The following is a 25,447-nucleotide window of genomic DNA, read 5'->3' as shown; positions in this document are numbered from 1 at the left end:
GTGAGGGAATGCTAATTACTAAAACTTCTTGAGTATACCAAGGAAGAGTTTCCAATAATTATGAACAATAAGTTTAGGAGTCTGTAAAACGAATGACCCCAATGTAAATACTTGCTACTATTTTTTGGAATATCCTGGAAAATGTTCTATAAATGCAATTTCTCTGTAATGTATTACCTTGTATTATAATTGTTATAATGATTTTCCAAATACATTAAAAAAAATAAGCAAATCAGTGTGTCCTCTCAACAGGGGTGCATTGTGTATAAATAGGCGTCATACGCACAATAAGCCGACGCTATGAGAAAACCGACTTTATTACAATAAAACATATCAAAAACACATTATTGCGTTCTTATAACAATAATGTGGCAAATAAAATACGACCACCAGTGTATGGGTTCATGATTTATGGCACACAACTTTTCCAAATGACATTCAGGATGTTTTTTGTTTCGACTGTCTTAAAGGATGAACTTTTAAATATTGCAAACACACTTTGATATTACTGGCCACTTTAATCGTCTGATCACCACAAGGTCACGTGCCCGTCTTTACTTAATAATGCATAATTCCACAACACATTATAATTTATCGTTTTTTAATGAATTTCTTTTGTCGAATGGATGGCTTTATGGATCATAGATGCAATATTTCAATTACAGTAGATTGGCTTTTCTTACCGATGATTTTAATATACAGTTACTTACGTCCACATACAAAAGGGATGGTATTATTAATATAAACGATATTAATGACACCTTCGGTACCAAAATACTAATTTAACACGAGTGTCTTCCCTCCCCAGAATGGAGGGGAAGTGGGGTGGTCATATTGATTCACAGGAAAGTATTCGTTTAAAGCTCTGTCTACACTATTATATCAAACTAGTTTGACAACAAAAGTGGCATGTGCCCAATATTGTAGTGATATTCCCAAATATGGTAGTGATATGACATCATCATGTGCATGTATGGGCACATCACATTTGTCGTCACATACAGTTTGATAGTATAGACAGGGCTTAATAGGGTGTCCAAAAGCAAAGAAGAGTTTCTATTGTAACTTGTAAGGTACAAAAAATATTATAAACCATATATATTAGTAGAGTTTACTTGAACATACGAAACCTTTAATAAAAGGAAAATAATGTTGATACTAATCAATAAAAACTATTGCTTAGAGGTCATGTGTACTATAATTGTGAGATAAAAAAAACATTTAAACAATGTATTCCTGCTGCTGTTATCTATCTATAATGTAATCTATAATGTAAACATATAAATAAAACTATACAACTTTCTAATATTCTGATCGACACATACTTAAATATTAAAGTAAACGACACAAACACATTAGCTAAGCTATTCACACGTTTTGGTTATTAATCCGTAGCTTATTCATACTTACCTGTGAATGACTATTAAACAACCTATTCATGCATGACATGAAATGTTGTGAAGTATGGAAGAATAGCAATAATATATATATATCGAATATAACTGTACATATTTCAAAATATACGTAGGTGTATATATCCTTCTCGTACCCTTCTCTATATCACTCTTCATTTGACTATATACCCTTCTCTATATCACCTTAAATCTTCTCTACATCACGTCTTATCTACTATATATACCTTTGTCTTCTCTATACCTTCTTTTCTATATCACCCTTCTCTTCTCTATATACCCTTGTCTAATCATACCATTCTTTTCTTTATAATATACCTTTGTCTTTTTTATATCATCCTTCTCTTCTCTATACCACCCTTCTCTATATCCTTTAGGAGGTTCGGGGCAAAAGGAAAATTACGTTAGGAGAAATCTGAGGGGGAGAGAAATATAAACGTATTTTCTTCCTAAATATTGGTTCCCACTAGAGATGCAATGCAAGGACGATTTACAATTTATATTGATTGCGTGAAATATTAATATTTATGTTTAATAGAAGCCAATATAGCTTGATGATGCGTATGTTTATGATACATGTTAGGCATTATGTGTTTTAATATGCTTTTTCGTGTATTTTCTTGTTTGTGTATAATATTGTGCCATGATTTGGAATACCATGTATTAATTTGTTTCAAATGTGTGCGCAGTAAATATGTATTGTACTCAAACGCTTCAAACATTAGACTATTATATTATTATTATTATATATTGGTTATCAATTGGTGACCATTGAACAATTGGTCACACGGGCCAACGAACGATAAGCAAACCGCGTGCTTGTCCCACGAATCTGTATCTATCATGAGAGGATTTCCGCTAAACCACCCGTCCGCTCCGCGTTCAGGTTTTGTGTAAATGGTCATAAGAAATGACATAGATTCTATTTTGTTTTCCGCTTACCGATACCGTTGGTCTGTGTAAATTGGCTGTTATGATGAGTGATAAATGTGAAGTTACGTAATGCATATCAATATAAATACATTGAAACCTTGGTATCCAACGTTCACTGTTGGTACCGATGGATCAGTGTATGCTATGTTTTAGCAGACCGTGTCATTGAAGTAAACGTGTTTAGATCACGGAAGGCGTAATTGTAGGGGTTGTGTCTTTGATGAGAAGGGAGGTATAACGATAATCTGACAGCTCTAGGATGACATGATGTTTTTGTCGCTTCTGTTATCTGATGCACAATGCATTGAAGGAAATCGCATCCGATCCCTTTGTAAAATTCCTAGAAAAAGGTCTAGTCCAAGTCCTATGGGCGCACCAATATTCCCCAGTCAGCGCATATTGTCGGTCAAAATGGGAGTCTCATTTGACAGCAAAACGTTTTTGTATATGCAGGTTTAAACCTAAAGATTAATTTACATTTTAAAATGTGTTGTCAAAAGATTTGTTAAAGGAACAGCCTACAGTATAAGATAAAATTCAATTTGAATTACATGATTAGTATACAGGTATCACGTTTAATGTAAGTCTAATAAGAAAAATTAATAAATATTGTTATTATTATTTATTATTGTGATATCATATTTAATAATGTACATCAATTCTGTGCAAGAAATGCATGTAAACGATACGATAAGATTTATATAGAAAGAGATAAGTGAATAATTGATGTAAACTTTTTATTGGTTTGGGTTACATCGGCTCTGAATACCAACGCTATTTATTACGTTATTCGATATAATCATGGAAGCTGGCATTAATATAAAAACGACAGATATAATAGAATCGTGATGAGTCATTAATGTATGGAATATGTTATAAGTCAGTTACATGATAAAGGAGAAACTTTATTGTAAAGTCTCTACTTTGTTCTAACGTAGAGTTTTTAATGTAAACTTATGATTTGCATTATTGGGGCATTATCAAGAACACGTGACAGACCAATGGTCAGTTCTTCCCAACGGAGGAAAGAAGTACAAGGAAGTTTGAACTGTGAACGTATAAATAAGTTCAATACGATTATGGTAGAGTAGATATGTGGTATCTAGGTTTTATTCTAATAAGTCTTCTATGGTTGTTGGCAGATTCATAATCATCTTCTCTTAGTCAATGTGGTCGTGTTTCATCCTAGTGTGCTTGTTGCCTCCTCGTCATCCTGGTTGTCGGTAGCATCTTTTGTATGTGGTTTAATTGTTGGAAACATCGGTGTTATTTTTGACAGCTTCGTGGTGGCGGACATGTTTGTAGGCAGAGACGTGGTGTTCTGATATGGTTATTAGCAGCGTAGAATGACTGTAGGCAGCGTTGCTGGCATGTCGTGATTGTTGGCAGCGTCTTTCTTAATGGGATGGTTGTTGCAAGCGTCGTGGTTACTGGGTGGCATCGTGATTGTTGGCATAAGTTATGTGATGATGTTACTAAATTTATTGAAAGACAAAAACCTCTCCATCACTACTGATAGACCAGTCCTGGTGGCCTACTAACTAATAATTCAACATTACAAAAAAATAGGCCTAACACGCAAAATTTTTAAAAATAGGACAATCTTTATTGTTATCCGTAAATAATATTATATTTCTTTTTCTTTGTTATTTTGTCTTCGTACCGTAGTCGTTGAAATACATGATGAGTCTGATAACCAAATGATCCTTGCGTGATCTTCCACCAAGATACCCCCTCGTCCGTGACATCTTCCCCGCTACCACTCGTCCACCTCAAAGTGAACCTCTAACTCATCTCTTTCCTTCTTTCTTTGCCGGTTTTCCCACATCCGTAACTTATACTGGGTGTCTCGTTCTCGTGTCATAGCCAGTCTATGGAGGCGTCTTTTGTTTTTCCTTTCCTCCTCTTCTAGTTTGTACTATAAAAAAAAGAAGCTTAATTTAGGGGGATTCTTTTATAAAATAAGTCCACTGCCATGTTGACATTCCCCTTCTCTCCCCCTCTTCCCCACCAACCCCCTTGTTGAATTGTTTATCATTGTGTGGTATTTAATTATTTTACCTGGTGGAATTTATTAGCATGTTTAATTCCTTGCATTAGCGGATTATTACGATGACGAGGATGGTTGTTTTGAACACTGCAGAAGATTGACGGTAGCTCTCTGTCCACACCAGGACCAAACGATAATTTCAATTCAGTCCGTATCGTGTCGGTGGTCGACGTCGTTGGACAGAAAGCTGACTGTCTACTGACATTTCCGATGCCATGCTGAAAAAAGAAGGAATACTTCATCATCATCAATGAAATTCTGAATGAAGATGATTTGTTAGGAAATGAATATGATGGCGATGATTAAAAATGATGATGGTGATGACGATGATGATGGTGGTGATGACGATGATGATAGTGGTGATGATGACGAATTAATTGTGATTATTGCGGGTGATTTACCTTCTAATCTGATTCTGTGCATCGGCAATCCAATCATGGTCACCTTTTGAAAAAAAATAAATAAATTTGACTTATTTTTAGAAATGAAATATCTATAAATATTTTAGAATAACTTAAACAAAAGCCAACTCATACCTTCTTGAACCATCTTTCCGTCGTCGTCCCCTACGTCCGACCACAAACTGTTCCTGTCGTCAGAGTTATCCTCTGGGATATTGAGCTTATCGTCGTTGGTTAGTTCTACAATGGGCGGATCTCTATTGAATTCAAAATTAAATAAAATTCAAATAATAATGGACCAAAATTCAAACATTCTGAAATATTGTTTTTGTTATTATTTAAATGATTTATGCATGTATTAAAGACAAGAACATTTATCCAATAAAATGTAAATATTCTTCACATAAGAATGCATACATTATTCAGAGTAGTGTATTAAAAAATGTAAAGTAATACTAGGCTTACAGAACATTCGTTTCTTCCATGTCTTTACGTTCGAGCTCATCTACCTCCATCACTTCTGTTTTAAGGTCCGTTTGAATACTGGAATAAAAGCAAATTAAATTATTGATTGTAAAATATTTAATTTAAGAATCCAATCAATACATACATCTAGACACTATACAATACTAAACAAATGCCAGACATACCTTCCATTGTCATTGGCAACTTCTGTTGTCACCACATCAACTGGTGGTTGTCCATCATCAATAGTGTCTTTGATTGTGGCAGCATCGGTAGCATCCTCATTATCAAGTCCGACTCTCTTCGACTTCTTCAGTGATCGTCGAGGTCTGGCCAAACGGGATTTAGACTTCTTTTTCTTGTCTTTCCCATCCATAATATGCGACAGCTTATCTGTGTCAATTGTCAACGCAGTTACTTGATCATCACCTGCTGTCGTGTTCTTAGATTCCGAACTTTCGGTGGCCACAACCACCTGGACATTTGGAGGATCAACGCTAGATCCTTCTTTCGAATAAAATTCTTTGCGATTATTATCCGCAACGAATTCCTCAACTGAGTTACGTTGACATAAGGTCAAAGGATTACCCATAATAATTAATATAGATACAATACGAGATATGAAATCAGTATTACTTTCCGAAAGGTTTCCGAAATAGTTTTCTGAAGGCGTTTGTTATGATTCGTTGATATGGCGATTGAGTTCTGTATCGAAGCGCGCACAAGGTGTTCATGCCAACAACGCGCAACAACCGCTACGTGTAACGACGCCGCCCGCTTCGTGTGACGACACCGCCCGCTTTGTGTGATGCATGATTGCAATGCAATGAATCTTTTCTATTAATTGTACTATGAACCAACCTTCATGTCTTAGGATTTATAAAAATGCTCATTGCCATGTGAAGATGTTACTAAATTGATTGAAAGACAAAAACCAGATGTTCACAGTCACTCTCCTCCCCATCGGATCCCTCCATCACTATTCATACTGATAGACCAGTCCCTGGTGGCCTACTCACTAACATTCAACATTTAAACACAAATAGGCCTAACACGCAAAATAAAAAAAATAGGACAATCTTTATTGTTATCATTATCAGTAAATATATTTCTTTATCTGTTATTTTGTCTTAGTTGTAGTTGAAATAAATGATCCACCGCCACCCCTCTTCTGCAACATCGTGGATGCTGGGTGACGTCGTGGATGCTGGGTGACGTCGTATTTGCTGGGTGGCGTCGTGGATGCTGGGTGAACGTCGTGATTGCTGGGTGGCGTCGTGATTTGCTGGGTGACGTCGTGGTTTCTGGGTGAAGTTGTGGTTGCTGGGTGGCGTCGTGGTTGCTGGGTGGCGTCGTGGTTACTGGGCGAAGTCGTGGTTTCTGGATGAAGTCGTGGTTTTTAATTATGATTATTTGTATTTCCATTGGTTAATTGGGCATGGTTGTTAGCAATGTCGTGGCTACTGCCAATAACCATTATCATTCTATGTTCTGTTTTGGTAGGTTCAGACGTCCTGGTTTTTGCTGTTGTTACTAAGAACATCATCCATTTTGTCACTTGTTCGCAATGAATATAAATGTTTAGATGTCATTTTATATTTAAACCAATATTCACGAGTGATAACATTAACACGATCATGTTAACCTAAATCCAACAGCGCGTGCATTACAAAGTATTAGTTCATTTCGTATGAATTCTATTTATATATTTCACTAACACACGAGCCGAATACTTATCTGAAAATATTGTAATAGATTTATTTAAGAACGTACTTCATGTAGTCGTGTGAAATCATACCGTAGTAATTACAATAATCCTATTGCATACTACAACACATGTCACTATGACAACAAACATTGTATCATGTCTTCATAGCAACGAAGTAAAAAAATGTATTATATAATTATTTTGTCAATTTTACTTCAAAAATTTCCCCTGACTTGAAAAATTCGGATTTTTTTCAAAATAAGGCTTCTTAATTTTTACATTGTTTATCGATTATTCTCAGAACTCCATAATCACTGAGTTCTATAAAGTGTTATTTTAACATTAATAACTGTCAGAATGGTATTAAATTGTGGTTACCTAGCAACATTGATTTTATGAACAAAAATACAGAACAATTTCTCGTTTCGAAGAAGGCAACAGCACTAACGTTACTATTGATGTTATCTTTGGATATTTTATGGATCATTTTTGTGTGTAAAGCGCTTTAAACATTATATTAGGCTCTATATAACAACACTATACGATTATTATTAATATTTGTTACATTGTAAACAGTCAAACAAAATGTAGTAGGCGCTATATAAGACCATTATTATTATAATTTTATTATGACATTTTAAACAGTCAAAGAAATATTATTATATAAAAGGATTTCAGTTTCGTATACATTTTCGATTGCAATATATTTTTTAATGTAATATATTTCTAGAGCTTCTTAAACAATAGATATAATCTCACTCTCTAATGGACAAAATGTGAAATCAAGCATCTATTTCGGAACCGACAAAAGTAGAATAAGATCCATCAATGGCGATTGGTTATCGATTGGTTTTGTATGTATAATTTTAAACATAAATCCTGAGGCAATATATACAAAAAGTACATTAAAAAAAAGTACATAAACCTTTCTAAGAATACATCATATTATTATCAATGCTTCAATATCACTTAAGTGCATGCATTTATACATCGTAAATTATGTGATTAGCAATTTTTAAATGCATCATTTTAATCTCTTAGATTTAAAATAGAAAGTAGAAATAATTAAATGATAGGAATCTTCTCATCCTATGGATCGGACGTTAAGCAGTCGAACCAAAGATACTAATCGGGATTGTCTTCAGAGTTTTATGATATAGTACATGTCGATGATATGCCTAAAATTCTTCTGATTTTAAATACAAACTGGAATCAACGTGTACGCCATGGGTTTAAGTTGATTGGTAAAGATGTTTGCCCAACTGTGACGTAATTGTACGAATTGTATTGGAGCTGTAGCTTGGTGGTTAACGTGGTTGGCTTCCAATCCTAAGATCCGGGGTTCAATCCTGACCTAGTGCCAGGGACGACTCCTTCAACTTCACTCCCTAAACCTCAAATGAGACTTAGTTTATAAGCATGATAAAGTATTAAATAGTTTATCCATCCTGTAATTGGCGAGTCACTCGCTGTTGGATGCGTATATAAAAAAAGAATACTCGGTTTATTGAGAATAACTTGTGACTCGTCGTATACGCCCGTTTCACAGGTATTCTCAATGTACAGAGTATTCGATACAATGACGTCAGAGTTGGACAATCATTTTGACCAATCAAAGATTCATAGTTAATTTAGTAGCCTAGATGTTTGCCCAATTGTGACGTAATTACTTCTGAAACGGCCAATGTACAGTATTCGGTACAAAATGACGTCAGAGTTCGGCAAACATTCTGACCAATCAAATATACATAAATATTATGCATTATTTATATCTGCACAAAATCTCAAGGGTCAGAAAGAGGTGAAGGTTCCTTCATTCCTAGAAACAGTTAATATTTCTTTTGAGTATTAAAAACATTGCATTAAAATAAAATAACATTGGCTGTTAAGTAGTTGTTATGTGACATGTCAAAAGCAATCATTTTTTAACGGGAAGATCGATTATCTATTTCATTAAAACAATTCAGAAAAAACGTCAATTTTATATATTAAACATAACGCAATATAACATGTCAAATTTAATATACGTTCATTGATAAATACATATTTCCTTTAAGTTATTCATAATAACCTTCAATATAAAATATAATCAATTATATATATTTTAATCAACATCTTATTAACTGAATGACCCATTTAATGTGAACTTAAGTAATATACTTAAAGTATTAAATATTAAGTGGCGTTGTATATGGCATTCACAATGTGTTTAAACTAAACATCATTGGAAATGTTGATAATTATTATTAATATTAACTATTTTTATGCAATACATGCCAAGTTTTTAAATTTCTTTCCTTTTTATATACACAAGAAAATATGCTTTTTATTTAAATAAATCTTTTACACCATTCTATCTTGTTTATATATTCTTTAATCCATTTTAAAATTTGTGTTCACATCACATTTTATTTATTATTTCCAAATAAAGTTATCTACATCATATGATCATATATAGGTATAATATGGGCATATAGTCTTAATATGGCCATTTATAGGCATACCATTTTCATATAGTCATAACATGTCCATATAATTTCATAACATGTACATATAAGTCCTAACATGTCCATATAAGTCATAACATGTCCATATAAAGTCATAACATGTCCATATTAGCCTGAAATATTCATAATGCAATCTAAATTGTGATACTGCATATGCATTAACATAGTCGCAATATATAAACATTGTCCAATGGTAATGAGTATATATATAACGGCCATGTCGAGTAGTCTATATATTATATGTTCATTATATCCATATAAAGTCATAACGTGTCCATATAAAAAAAAAAAATCATATTCATGTAATAAGTCATACTACTGCATGTACAGAATATGTTCACAATATACAGTATCAACATATATGTCCATAATTATGACAGATCTATATATGGTCATGAAATGTCCATATATAGTTGCAAGATGTCATCATTCATTCATATTAGGTAGTCTACTGTATTAATAATTTTAAAAGATAAAATGTGAGTGGACAAAACTGTACATGCACATATTAACAAAGTATATACAACACTACATTGTAATGGTATAGCCATTCCTAAGCCAACATTTTCATGTTTAAAGGGCAAGTCCGGGTTTAAAAATTATTATTAAAAATAGCAATATATTACGAAAAAGTCCAGTAACAACACTTTTTCTTTTAAAAGGGGCTTATATCATGACGCTCATTCTACTTCTTCTCTGTCGAAAAATAAGTGGGTAACATTATTATCAATTAACAATAGAAATTTAGAACCCTTTAAGTTCAAAATAGTCCTTTAAATAACAATTTAAAACCTACTTTGTTTAAAACTCATATTTTCGTTGCCATAATCAGTTGTGACAAATCCGTACTATGATTAAAAAAACTACTCGAGCGCAAAAACATTAAAAATAGGTGGATCTAAGCCCAATTGAGAGACATTATCAACAGCATCATGCAGGAATAAATCATACATTAAGTATCAACTAAAATATTGCAGTGTAGTATATTAAAATCCATAAAATCTTTGAAATTAATATTATTTTTTTTTAGGTTTATCTATTTAAACCCTTTTGTATTATGGTATATTGTTTATATAAAAACATTTGTGAATATGGGGATAATGTGAATGTAGTCTTAAATATTTTCAATATTAGCTATGACCACAAAATTGTTTTTTTTTTCACAATTTTTGTTAAATATTATTTTTCCTAATACTAGTACATATTGCAAATTGAACTCGTGTGGCAAATAACAGTGGCTGTTAGTGTTAGCAGTTTAAACAATTTTTTTATCCCCAATTTTAGGAAAAGTAGCTATAGACAAATGGACAACTTCAACCGAACTACTAAATTTCGACAACTACCCTCAGAAGACCAATGTCATAACCAGTAAATCTAACAATTGTAGTAAAAACATTGTACAGAATCTAGTGTTTTATTTACAAATGTTTGACATTTAACATTTTATTTGCAATGTGTGATATTATATTGAGCACATTAAATGTCAGAGTATTTAGATAGTGAACTACATTAATATAATACTGGATTAATTGAGGCCACTACACTGTACTAATACAGTTCCAGAAATCTGTTTCCTTTTTTTTACTCTTAAATTACTGTAAGTAGGATTTTCCTGTTAAAGGATGAGTTTTTGGAAACGGTATATGTACTGCAATATTTCTCGCCAATGCACAAGTAATGTTACAAAACAACCCTGACAAATTTTAAAATTTCTCTCGGGATCCGACACCTAGGAGAGGAGAGAGTAATTGTTTGCTGGTAATAAAACAGTGATGTAGCCACTGTGGAGCGGTTTTCACAAGAAAAGGGAACAATCTCTGTTCAAGCCACTGGGTTGCCAGGTTGAAACCTTACCAACCGTACTGGTGGCTACAGCCCTGTAAAAGTTCACCAAGACATTTGGCAAGTTCACAATGCTCAATTTACTTAAGACAATTCAAAGGCATTTTTGCTGGCAGTGTAAAAGGGGTGTCAAATCAATCTGATCAGAAATTGCCCAAGATCTGCAAAATCCTAACCATATGACATGCACATAAATGTGGATACTGTAGTTTAGGCTGATTCTAAGCCTACAGACTAGAGCTACATACACATAAATGTGGATACTGTAGTTTAGGCTGATACTAAGCCTACAGACTAGACCTACATACTCCGAACATCATTGCCAGCAATCCTGATAAACATGGGTTTGATTCAGGTGATCTGCTTGCCAGCGAGAGCCTAGCATTAAGCTTTTTTAAAAACACTTTATAAATGTTACTAAAAAGGTATAAACCTTAGGCTAACATTAACATACTGCAGTGTAGTACAAGTATAAAAATAAATAAAATAAGATATTACTAAAGAAATTAATTTGATAAATGTTACATATTGCCACAACAATATGAAAATATAATTTTAAGACTATAAATAAATACTTAAATGAAGTTAAAATTAAACATAAATAATATATGAAAATATTGTTTTTTTATGAGATCGATTTAAAATTTAAATAAAAAAAAAAGAATTAAAATAAGTTATTTGCATAGGTGTATTAAATTTGTAAAACTCTTTTTTTAGCTTTTTTTTACACAATACAATTATAGCACCAACAACAAGACAACCAATATTTTAAGTGTACGTATCCTTGGGAACCGAAGATTGTCGCATTTCATAGATTCGCCGAAAACCGGTCAAACACAGTAATATCATCCAGACAAAAGCCGAAAACCACGAGGCAGTCTGAAGAAAATAAAATAAATATTGCCAGTGATGCAGACAAAAAAACTATTTTAATATTATAATTATATATTATTATCAAACTTTAATCATGCATTGTCAGTAGAGTTTAGTTATTAATTTTATTCAAATAATATACGGATATCTCTTTTTCATTTTTAAAATCATTAAAATGCATGCTGAGAAATCAAACAATTAAATCATAATCGTCTTTCAAAACATCTACTACTCGGCCAAAACGTAACATAAAAAGGGCAGCACTATAGGAAATTCAATCATCATGATGCAATTTCTAATATATAGATTTTTATCAAATTTTGGGTCAGTCACACTCATTTTATTATTCAGATATTTTTCCTAAATCTGACCTAGTAGTAGAATCTTTATACACAATTGTTCTATTATGCTACATTTATTTTAACTGTAATAAAACAGTGTGTATGGCAACTCAACCCCAAAATATAGCAAGTAACTACAGTAAAATAATTGTTGAGACTGTTCCCTATATTCAGTGTTCCGAAATACTTGTTTGGAAACAAGTTTTGGACTCAGACATTTACATCTTTCATCAAACATTGCAGGAAATAATCTGCACTCATTATCTTTAAAAAAAACCCTCTTTTTCCACAACTTTCAAAAATAGCACAATGCAATACTCTTATCAGATTTCAATATTACTAAGAGGTATATTATTACCTAAAGGATTTCCTGAAAATGAGACTTGTCTACTGTTAAATAATAGGCCTCTCAAAAATCCATGTGCACATTAAAAACCTATAGAAAACTACATTACTTGCTTTAATTATTTTTTGCAGCTTGGAAGATCAATATTAATAACATAATGTAAACGGATGATGGCTTGGCAGCAATAATGATAATTAAAGATTGTTATTATTATGTGTAGAGTATCTTACTGCTTGATTTTGTATCATGTAGTGCATTTTTTCCTATTTTAGCGGTTGAAGGTACTGTAGGCATATTATTGCATGATCAGTTTTTGTTCAAAAAATTGAAATGTTGTGTAAATTGGTTTCAAATTGGAATTCAACAGTATAATTGAATACAAGTTTACTTTAAAACAGTAGGAGGGTTATAAACACCCTAAAAAATTAGGGTATAAAAACAAGTTTAAGGATTCAAAATGTTAAGCTCTGTCTACACTATCAAACTTTAAGTGACAAAAAAATGTGATGTGCCCATATATAGACACTCTGAAAACCGGAAACTCACTCAATACTAGACTTTTCTTGAAGTCCAAACAGTCCCAAATTCATTTTTACCATTAAAAATGCATTCTGAATATCAGACTTTTTAAAAATCAAACATATTAGGACAGCCCAAAGGTGTCCAGTATTGGGAGAGTTGACTGTACCATATTTGGGCACATCACAATTTTTTTTGTCAAACTAGTTTCATAGTGTAGACAAAGCTTAAGGCTATTGTATCGCTAGTTCTCTGTTGTATGCAACACAGTATTTTAAAGTGTTTCAGAATCTTAATTAATTAACATAGTTACATACCTTTCTACTCCTACAGAGTTTAAAATTAATTTAATAATTAAGAGATTAATCAAAATATAATAATATCCATCAATAGGTCCGAGTGGTACGTACATCACAGTAAGACACATTGACTCCGAGTCCATCAAATATAACCACAGTACTAATCAAAATATTAGCGTTTAACAACATTACATCCTGTAATTGTGGGTTGTGGTCTGCTAGGGAAATGTTACTAAATCAGGGTAGTTATTTTTAACAAATTAATTTTAATTTGTTGTCTGGTAAAAGCTAGTGGCCATATTCACCAATCACACTTAAGTGAGTATTTCCCTTAAATATTAAGTTCTTCACTTAACTCAATAAATATTTAAGTATTTCCCTTAAATTGTATTCACTTAGATAGGATATTTTTTACTTAGCCTAAGTATGAATGGTGAATATGGCCACAGATGTCTAAATACATCCAGTTTGGATGTCTCTATGTGAATTATTCTCAACAAGGAAATGCAAATTTTCATTATTAGAAACACTGCTAGTTAAGCCACAACTGTATATTAAGTTACGTTGTTTCTAATGACGCTATCATGCTGAGATGACTCTAGCAATATCAACTAGCATATTATATTTAAATAATTAAATTAAAATATCAGCGTGTAACAACAGGTTGAGTGTGACAGTGGTATTGCCACTCCCAGAGATAAAGCAACATACTAAATGGCCTGTGAAAGGACAGTAGTGTACATGATGATGATGCTAATGATGATAATAATGCAGATGATAATGATGATGATGATGATGATGATGATGCAGATGATGATGATGATGATGATGCAGATGATGATGATGCAGATGATGAAGCAGATGATGATGATGATGATGCAGATGATGATGATGATGCAGATGATGATGCAGATGATGATGATGATGATGATGATGCAGATGATGATGATGATGCAGATGATGATGATGCAGATGCAGATGATGATGATGATGATTATGCAGATGATGATGCAGATGATGATGATGATGCAGATGATGGTTATGATAATAAAAGAATGATTACAAGGATGATAAGGTGGATAATAAAATGATAAACACGATGATAATGTACTTATTATAATTTATGAAGATAATAATTAATAATGAATAATTTTGAAGGTGACAATTACAATGATTGTGATGATGAATGTGACAATTAGGAAGGTGACAATTGATGACAATAATAAAGCGACAATGATGATGGAAGTGTTAAAAATGATGGTGACAATGATGCCAATTATAAAGAAGACAATGATAACAGGTGACAATGACAATTACACAAACCAACAGTGGTGTTGGTAGTCTATGAGTGCCGCTTACCTGGATAAACCAACAATAGCCCCTTCTCCTCAAAGAGCGAGATATAACTCGAAAAGTAGAAGTTTTCATTTAATCCCCCTCTCCACAAATGGTATAGTCCATGAACTATGCCCTCAAGTGGGAGCCTGTCCACAAACCACCATCATCATTTCGCAAGACCTCTTGTCTGAGGGGATGGTGGGAGGGTTTTTATCCAGGTAAGCGGCACTCATAGACTACCAACACCACTGTTGGTTGTGTAGTCTATTTCGTGCCTAGCTTACCTGGATAAACCAACAATAGCCAGTGTAGCACCGGACTAGATACTAGTCAGCGGTGGGAGACAAGTTTAAAAGAGCTTTGTGTATCCATTACTTTCAGCTCTGCTGTGGCTACTGGTGCAAGGTTTGTGGAGATATTCGATAGGTGGGGGAGTGAATACCGACTGTATATGCCACCTTGCTGGTACCACCAGAATACAACACGTATGCAATCACACACAACTGATGCATGTGAACCGGTGGTGGAGTGTCTGATAAAGCACATAACTCAATTTTCAGTTGTTGAATTTGCGCCTGACTGGTGCGGGGCACCCAGGCAGTGATATTGAGACACTCCTTCTGGCAGTGCGGTGGATTGTAACTTAACTGCCCTCACTGGAGACAAGTATATATATGTATATATATCACCCAAAGATAAGTAGATTTGGGAATGATAAACACAGTCAGCAATCTGCGAGCCATCAAGCATCAATACTAGCCACACTCAAACCTAACCAGATCTGAGGAGTGTGCAACACGCCTCAGCATTCATATGTTGTTTCTTCTCATTGCCAATAAGAATGCCAAGAGGTGAGAATTGTAATGGGCCTTGTCGAAAGGCATCTGACTGATGTATCAGAACTAGTATGATACTGACGTTTCAACAGGAACTAGGGCCTTAACATGAGGCCGATCTCTAAACATCTCGCAAAGCAACCTGAAACTGCAGGAGATGTAGGTAAGCTCAAGCCGTCTTTAAAGGTTGGAATTACAGCACCCAAGGCAGACCGATAGCCGGACACGGTGCGGGCCTGCAGGTCTGACTCAAACAGATAATGCAGGAAGGCGCAGACTTTACCCAGTTCTCCTTAGTAGGGTCAAGCTATTGGCGCTTGCACCATTTAAATAGTGTTTTAGTCGGCTATTATAGACGGCGAGTAAGGTTCCTGTCGGGATCTCGCCACAAGAAGGGCGGCCAGGCCATTTGGAATGCCCGAGACTCTGAGCCGATCCCTGACAGTGGCTATAAAATCAGGTCGAGGGATCGGGGTTTGGCAAAGTTCAGTCCTGCGTCAGTAGATCTCCCTGAATCTGGAGACGTAGAGGCTGATCGTAAAGCAGGCTGATGAGCAGGAAAACCCACGTCTGTCGTGGCCAATGGCTCTATCAGAAGTACTCGGCAATAATGGCGTTGAATGTGCGTCAGGACCAACGGCAGTATCGAAATTGGTGGAAATGCATAAGCCCAAAACCGTCCCATGGTATGGACAGGCATCCACTGCCCACGCATGTTCATCTTGATATCGACTACAAAACGCCGGAAGATGCATGCTGCCAGACGTCGCAAACAGATCTATGTGGGGCGCCCAAAGTAGTTGAAATTTGGGTGGCAATCGACGGAAGGAGACGCCATTCCGTAGGACGTAGATGTGGGTTGGGACAGAGTGCCCGCTTCCACGTTCAGTCGGGCCGCAACTTGGGCCACTGAGCGTTCTACGCTGTGGTCTGTGCACCACATTAGTAACGTCCATGTGTGGCAGCACAGTGTTGAGGACCACATGTTCCCTTGCTGTTTATGTGAGCAACCACAGTTGTATTGATGGAATTGGCGAGAACATGGCGATTTGCGAGATGGGGTAGGAGAGCTTTCAACGTACGCTCAACTGCCCAGTTCAAAACGGTTGATGTGGGCATGTCTCCTTGCATGATCAAATGCCGCAAGCTACCAGATGCGTGAGAATGAACGCATTCGTTACAACCACTTTGTGAAGTGTGTCTGATTTTGGACGGTAAGCTGCCGGGAGGTGCAATTGTAATGGTCGCATCCTGAGCCGGCAGCACGGAACGAGTGTGACGAAGCTGGCCAGTGACTATGTGCGTAGCCAGTCGTACCCCGACGGAGCATGAGCATGAGATGTAGCACTGCATATCTTGTCTTGGCCACTCGCTCATATGGATGGGCACGCACGGCCCGTTACCAAATTGATTTGAGCTCCGTGATAAAGAGGATTCTGTGTAGGCAGAAGACAAGATATTGCTTCACTTACGCCTGCAGACCTTCCTCCCCCCATATCGGTATATGCAATGATGGCTTGCAGTAACACCGGAGAAATCTCATTCACCCCCGGGACCGCAGAGGCCGCAGCGGGTGCATAGACAAGATCTTTGATCCTGCAGTATGTAGGCCTAGGCCTCCTATAAGTTTCAGCTAGGCCCTACAAAATTATGTCTAGCCATAATGTTATTGTTAGGCAACATGCATGGGCAACATCTGACCCTGCAAGATCTAGGCCTAGGCCCCCTATGAGAACATGAATCAAATTTAAGAAACTCAGGAGGCCAGATCCTACAATAAGCCTAAACCACTATGTTAGACAGTAGACAAGCTGTCCTGCTAGAATTAGGCCTGGCCACTATGGTACTGCAAACATTTCAGCCAGTTGGCCTAAGTGAAAACATTCACAAAAATGCTTGCTAAAGTCATTTTATTGACATTTCAAAGTTCAATGAATCTTTCTAATCAAGAAAAACTACTTAGCTTCATATAGCAGCAGTCTCAGTATTAAAACTCTATTGCAACAGCAAGAAACTGTGCAAGCTCTTTGAAGACATGTTAACTCTTTCATGTCTCGAAAAGAAATGATGATGGTGGTTTGTGGGCAGGCTCCCACTTGAGGACATAGTTCATGGACTATACTATTTGTGGAGAGGGGGATTCAATGAAAACTTCTACTTTTCGAGTTATATCTCGCTCTTCGAGGAGAAGGGGCTATTGTTGGTTTATCCAGGTAAGCTAAGCCTGAAATAGACTATGAAGGTGAAAATTATGATGAAGGTGACATTAACCCTTTCACTGCGGAGCATTATTCCCACCTCTGTGCGTAATATATATTTAAGAAAAACATATGGTATTTTAATAAATTGCAAAAAAATACTAATTGAGATAATTGTGTAATTATTTTTGTGGTGTGTGATGGGCAAAGGGTTAGTCTACAGTTAGGTATAAAAAAAAAAGTCATTTGCATATTGATGACGTCATGTGACGTCATTACATGTATTTTGGATTTCGTGTTTTTTATCGAATCAATAATAAAAACTATATTTTCTATAAGAAATTCTTATGGAATATGTTTTTCCAACTGGATATTGATGAAGATATGTATAACAAATAAAAATATAAAAAAAAATTGAATTATTTTTATTGTTTTATAAAAATTATGCACAAATCAAAGTTTTGGGGCAAAATCGTGAAAATAATGACATTTTCCAAAAATTCACTATAGTACAAAAACTAACTATTGTTTCAGAATTTTTTTTTTTGCGTGTTGTGATAAACACAATGTTGCCCTATTGGGGCTGGTAAATTTTGGTTACTTTCAAAATGGCCGCCATTACGCTACTCAAAACAACTTTCCAAGATAGAATACTATTATATATACTATACTATATATAATATAACTATAGAGGGCGCATGATTTTCAAGACGATAATACAACTATAGAGGGCCGTTTTTTTTGCTGGAAAAATTTTTTAATGACTTGCAAAAATATTCAAGTTCATCGAACAAATATAGAGGGTGCTATATATTATAGGCAAATACGATTAAATCATTGTTTTGCCCATACCCGGTATTACCGTGTATACGTATTTCAACGACGTCTGTTTATACCCGGTAGTACCGGGTATACGCAGTGAAAGAGTTAAAAGGTAGATAATAATTATAAATGCTATGGTAAAAAGATTTTACTGATTTTTTATATACAATATTGTAATTTTAATTACTACAAGTAACAATATTGTTTTGTTATCCGATAAAGACATTATTAATTTTCATATTATGGAATACAAACATAAATCATTTTTGATAAAACCAACATTTGTATTTTCTATATATGATGTGCTTTAATTACCATATTTCAATAACAATGACTGTTGAATTACCATTAAACGTTAAATTTATGGGAAGTACGGCAGGGAAAATAACCTTATGTTTGTCGAGATGCGCTTGGTTGCTATCTAGACCTTTAACATTATGAATAATGATTGCGAGACAAGAAAAAACTATCAGATTATGTAAAAAGATAATGTAGGTACATGTATGCTAGTTTAAAAAAGATGTGATCATAAAATGACTGTACCTGAAGAAAAAAAAAATCATGATCTATAAGTATGGATTTCGTTTTGGATATAGTAGTAAACTCTCACTTGTATGTATGAATATGGTTTTAGTTGCGTCTCCCATTTGTTTATGTGGTACCCATTCCAAATTCTTTTGCTTTGCCCTACCAGTGTTGACAGAATTTTGAATTATTTACTTGATCAAGAATCTACTCTTATTTACTACAATATTTTTGGACCAACTATTCTTTCAAATATTCAAAATTTAATTTTATTTAATTGTGTCCAGAAATATTTAGTTAGTTTAGTAAACCAAAAAAATTACTATTTAGAATTTATTTCTTATTCTGTTATTGTCCCCCTTCTGTTGCTAAGCTCAGATTTGTTAAATGCTGCTAGAGGCTGTGCCTTGTGAGGAGCCTCGGAGTGAAATATTGAATTAAAAAAATTTAAAAGATGTTATATAACAATGATATAAAAAAAGGACTTGATCTATCTATGCTAATAATTCAGCTGTTCATTCACATGCAAATTAGAGTTATTACCTAGTCACTCTCAATCACTCAGATGGCCTTTGATGATGAATTTTTTATTGTGATTTTTAAAGTCATAATACATTTAAAAATTGTAAAACAAAACGGTAGGTTTAATACCAGAGTTCAATAAATCGTAGTAGTCGCTTGAAAGAATGTGGCAGAACACATTTTTGGAAAAAATCATGCAAATATTTATATTATTATGCCTTTTTGCAAGAGCTACAACAGCCTCAGGTATTTATTTATTTATGAAAGTTTGGAGAGGCCAGACAGCTACTAAGTCTAGTGGCTAATTAAGCGGCTGGCTAATTACAGTAACTAAACCATCTTGCACATAAACTACACTCTACTTTATCTTAATTAGTCTAAGACCTGAGTTAAGCCGCACCAAAAATTGAGCCAGTCAACAATTATGATTAGGTATCAAGAACTTTTTTCTTTGCTTTGTTCTGATGCTGCCTAATTTTTTTAGACATACTAGGAAAGTATAGCTGGTTGGTCGGTCGAAAAATTAATTGACTGATTATTTAATGAGGCGGAGCTGAGTTATAAATAGAGCAGTCAATTTTTCATTGAAGAAATATCCTCTCCATTCAATGAATACAAAACATTCATTATTGTTACCTACTTTTATTCAATTTATTTTAAATAATCACGTAATAACATGTCACGTCTGACTACCTGCACTAAACGATTTTCTGATAGCCCTATCCCGTTTTATATTGACCTCATTAACTAGAGTTCAGCATGGGATACCCTCCTCACAGATGTTACATATAGATGTTATTGAATTGAATCAAAGTGATATATAAATCATTGACGAATGTTAAAGGCAGTGACTTCAACTTTGGACGCGGAGTAGGAGAGTTATAGACAACGCGCACAACAAGTTAGAGTGCATTAATTATCACCATTAGATATCACTTTTCAGTTAGGCAGGGCTAATGCCAAATGACATGTGATGCATAATTAACCAATAAAATTGCAAGAATACAATCAGGCATGTTATAACAGTTGTGCTCTTTTTCTTTCCAGTCTGCCTTGTGAATAATCAAAATTACAATGTGAGTATATGGGGTTACCCCCAGTCTACGCAGCTTTAAATGACTACCTGGTTGAAAAATACTAGAGAGGATAAGGTGGTGTGGATAGGAATGGCCACCTTACCACATGCTGAGTACAATGAGCTCATAACAGCTCATTTCCCTACATTCAGAAGGAATATAGGACTCCCCTTTACAGTGCCTCTATCTTTCACAGTTGCCATTATTTAAGATAAGTTCAATCAATCTGTACAAATATTAACACAGAAGCTAATTGTTTTATTGATGACAATTTCATTTTCAGATTGGTGAAACCATTCCAACCAACAATCCCTGCCAGTCAATGACGTGTACGGACCAAGGTGTTACAACCAGCATGACTCAATGCGATTATACATGTGAAGAGGTAAATATTGCTACTTGGAGTAGGTAGAACAAAACAAACACTACCACCATATACAGTATCTAGGAAGAACTCTATTACTGTAGATTGGACTGCTTTATAAGAGAGGGCTCAACTTTAAACAAATTAAAAAAAACATTAACTTTTTATGGTCTAAACTTGTAGATACCTTCTTTCTTTATTTTACATTTTTCCCCCCAAAAATAAATTATAAACATTGTAAACATGAATAAAAACATAGTAAGTCATGGGAAGGGCTAAAAAAACAGTCACAGCTAGTCAAGTCAGACCCTAGACATTGAAAATAGTTAAATCAATAAGGGCAACCTTTCTAAGCTTATAATACCTTTTCAAAACTTTCTTCCAAATATAATTTTCGTTTAGAAACATAACAATAAATATCTTAAACAAACAAATAATAATCTTTCTTTTTCATTTTTGTTAAAAACCTTAAATCATCTGGGTATCATTCCACAACTTTGCACCAGAATACCTGATAGAATATTTGTTCGATATTTTGGTATTATACAAATTTTCTCTGGTCTGTGACTTTTAGTACACTCTTTCTGTTCTACAAACAGTTGCAAAACATACTGAAATATGTTAAATTGAATTTAGGTCCACAATTTATTTAAAATGCATGAGTCGGAGAATCTTTTCAATTCAATTTAATGAAATTTTACCAACAGGAATAATCAATTAAATTAAATCCAACTAATTATCCCTTCTTTGCACCACCTATCACAAATGTTGATGGTTTGATAATATGACAGTTTGGATCATGTTGAAAAGTCATTTAAACCTGGTCATTTTTTGTGGATTAGCAAAGGAAAATAAGGATACTGTATAAGTCAAGAATTTAGCATACGGTAATTTATCAATTGACTTTTTGGTTTGTTATTAGGGTAGTACCTTAAGATACACAGAAGGTGTGTGTTGTCCTAAATGTGGTAAGTATGATAGCCTATAACTTTAGCAACCAATACCTACAAAATTATAGAAATTATAAAAGACATTTTTATTTTGTGTTAATACAGTAACTACAGCATGCTACAGAACATAATAATACTTTTATAATGTATTACATATTTAATACAACATTTTATATTCTGTTACATTTATAATTTTTTTTGTTGTAAAAAGCTTTTTGCTTTTTTTTCTGTTTGGCTTGTTTCCATTTCAACTCAGCTTTTTCAATGTTATGTATTTTTATTTTATACGTCCTTGAAATGAAATAAAATAAATATCAATAAATGAATAATCTGTTCAATCATTTAAATTAGATTCATAATATTGCCATAATAGTTTATATCTCTTATTTATTCATTTATTACCTAAATTTTGAAAAACGCACAGGTGTTCTAACCTGTGAATAAAAAACACCGCCTTCCTGGAATAAGCACCCCCATAGAACATCATTTGGAATAAACGCCACTTTATGTTATCACTTCTTGATATACTGTGTTTTATTTTTTCATATCTGGTACTGTAGGTATTTTTGTGATTATTATACATTAATATTATACCCAAACAAAATAAACGCCTCCACTGAATGAATGCGTTTATTCAAATAAATGCGGTAAATTATTTTACGTTTTTGAAATGGTTTATGTGTAATTTAAAAAAAGTGTACAGAATTGTAAAATTTCAACTTCAGAAACTCTAGAGCTTTGCAGAGTGGTACGTGAGCTATGAAGTTGATGGATGTGTGGCACAGGGTTCTGTACAACATACAATGTGTCAAGGACGCTGCAACTCTACGGCTGATGCCCTACCTGAGTTGCTATATGTTGATGCATATTGTGAATGTTGCAAGCCAGCAGTCTCTACAAATGCTATTACATTGATGTGCCCTGATGGTAATACCTATGCATATCCATACTACATCATTGAAGAATGCTTTTGCGGCAGATGCGAGTATGAGGTGGTTACACCACCATTATATTATAAAAACTAGGATAATAGTTAACACTAACAGTTAATTTTGTTGACCATTTGGTGAAGATAAATTATTTGAATATATGTGGGGCTATTTAATGAGTTCATAACTAACAAATTATTAATATAATTAATGTTATCAATGCTAAATAAGCATGATGTATAGCCACCAATGTAGTTGGTCATATATCATGAAGATTGGTGACCATGTTAATGATGACAATGCTGATAGTGACAGTTTGCAGCTAAACTGTATTCTCTTGCTCAACAGAAATGGGATACAACTAGTCGCAGATTTGGAATTAAAAATTATTAAAATTATTTTGTTCATTTTTTTTAGCGAAATTCCCATACTATTGCGTGACAAAGGCATGTTGCGGAACTTGGTATCAATCATATTGTCACCTACTTAATCTTGTATACTGTAGAGTAAATTTGTGACAAGATTGATGGTAAAATTATAGAATCATGTATTAAGCATAATAGCTGATTCTACTATAAATGTGAACATGTTGACTAAATTCTGGGTCATTTATAAATATATTATCAAATGCAACAGATTAATGGCTACATACCGTAAATCTGACACGTTTAATACTATTGGAAAATAGAACTATCATTATAGCATGAAGCTAAAGCTAATGATGACTGTAAACATGTATAAATGCATAACGCTCAAAATTACTTACTACTATAAATTCAGAAAAAGATCAAAGTGCAAGGGATATTAAGTCTTATTTTTTTAATGACTTGATTAAGCTATTATTTAAAAATTATAATGAATATCATTTATAATAATTATTCTATTATATTTATTTTATTACTTTTTATCGTTTAATACACTATGATTTTACTGTATGCCTATCCTGAACAATTTTCTTTAAATATCTATTCTATGTCAAAAGCTTTAATAATGTTAAGCTATTTTCAAAATAAAGGCAAATCAAATGTGTAAGCACCACCATATTAAACTGATAGCTCTTCTTATACATTACAGCTTATTTTTTTAAAAACGATGTAAATACACACACAGAATTTACTATGTCATATTTTTTAATTTACATCAAATTAAGTTGAAAATTAAACATCTTGTACAAAATGCCCAATGTGGTTGTTCCTACACCATGGCAGGGCACTCCGCTTAAAGATGTATTGTCCCTTTGACTAATTCCCCCAAATTTTTTTTTTTAATATTTCGAAAAAAGGTTTGTCATTTTGAAGTATCATAATAGTTATTAACTTTCACCAAAAACTAGTCAAAAAAAAAATCATTTAACTGAAATACAGACGTTTTTTTGTTCAAAAAATAACTTTGACTTCTAGTCAAAGTTTTCGATCAAAACATATCTCATAATGCAACGCGCTTGTTTGGCTACTCTGTATGAATAATCATAAAATTTCCTCGAGATCTGTGTGAAAACACCTTCTCAACTGTGACGAGTTGTAAACAATCCTAATTAGCATCATGCATAATGCATACTCGTGGTTTGAAATCTTTGTTTACTTTCACTTGCGACGATTTTCCAGAAGAAATGTAATTAAATTAATTTACCTGTTAATTACGTAAACTTGTTGTTTTTGGCTCGAATTTTCGACTTAAAGTGAATAACTTTAATATTACTTTGATATTTAATTTAAATTTAAGATATTTTGACCTTCATTTTTTTGTGTTTCAAGGGACAATACATCTTTAAGTAAAAGTTTAACAAACACAAAATGCCATGACCATCACAGTACTTGTCCAATAATTGTTTCTCTATTTCTAAAAATACTAAAGTAATCTAATTTGAGTAAAATGTTTCACAGATTAATGATGGATAAAGGTAATCAGGTGGTACTGTATCTATGTCTAATCTGTGAAAATGCCTCCTTTAGTAACATGTTTCTATGGTTAATATATTTTATATGTTGTTGCTATTTAAAACCTATTCACCTCACACCTGGGCAACTACCACATAGTGTGTATATTTTGGCAAAGCGTTCTCTACTTAAACAGCTGCATTACAATCAACAAAAATAGGGACAGTGTTTTTTATTTGGTATGATTGATTCTACCCTAAACATTCATACTTATTGCATTTGGCCGCAACAGATATTGAGAAGTGCTACCAATG

The 25,447-nt window shown here is 33.8% G+C and overlaps 1 protein-coding gene and 1 long non-coding RNA gene across 5 annotated transcripts in view; one reads left to right on the top strand and one right to left on the bottom strand.

The window, feature by feature from the left end:
- LOC144852179 (uncharacterized) overlaps window positions 1–25,447 on the top strand; it is a 73,296-nt gene that overhangs the window by 27,601 nt on the left and 20,248 nt on the right. The window lies entirely within an intron of this gene.
- Window positions 1–25,447, bottom strand: part of LOC144852169 (transmembrane protein 179B-like) — a 44,166-nt gene that overhangs the window by 7,771 nt on the left and 10,948 nt on the right. The window contains exons 5-6 of one of the 4 annotated variants that reach the window (XR_013614268.1): window positions 11,619–12,197; window positions 7,065–11,558 (exon numbers count right to left, since the gene is read on the bottom strand). The exons of 1 other annotated variant lie outside the window; for it this stretch is intronic. Coding sequence is in view for 2 of the 3 variants with exons in the window: in XM_078709920.1 (XP_078566046.1) it covers window positions 12,087–12,197 (111 nt within the window). In the remaining variant the exon portion in view is untranslated. Of the gene's footprint in view, window positions 1–7,064; window positions 12,198–25,447 lie in introns of those variants that run through there. 2 more of the 4 variants (XM_078709920.1, XM_078709921.1) reach the window with 2 other exon arrangements.

The sequence above is a fragment of the Antedon bifida genome, chromosome 9, assembly GCF_963402885.1.
Source record: "Antedon bifida chromosome 9, ecAntBifi1.1, whole genome shotgun sequence".
Lineage (NCBI taxonomy): Eukaryota > Metazoa > Echinodermata > Crinoidea > Comatulida > Antedonidae > Antedon > Antedon bifida.
This window is presented reverse-complemented; position numbering and strand designations above follow the sequence as displayed.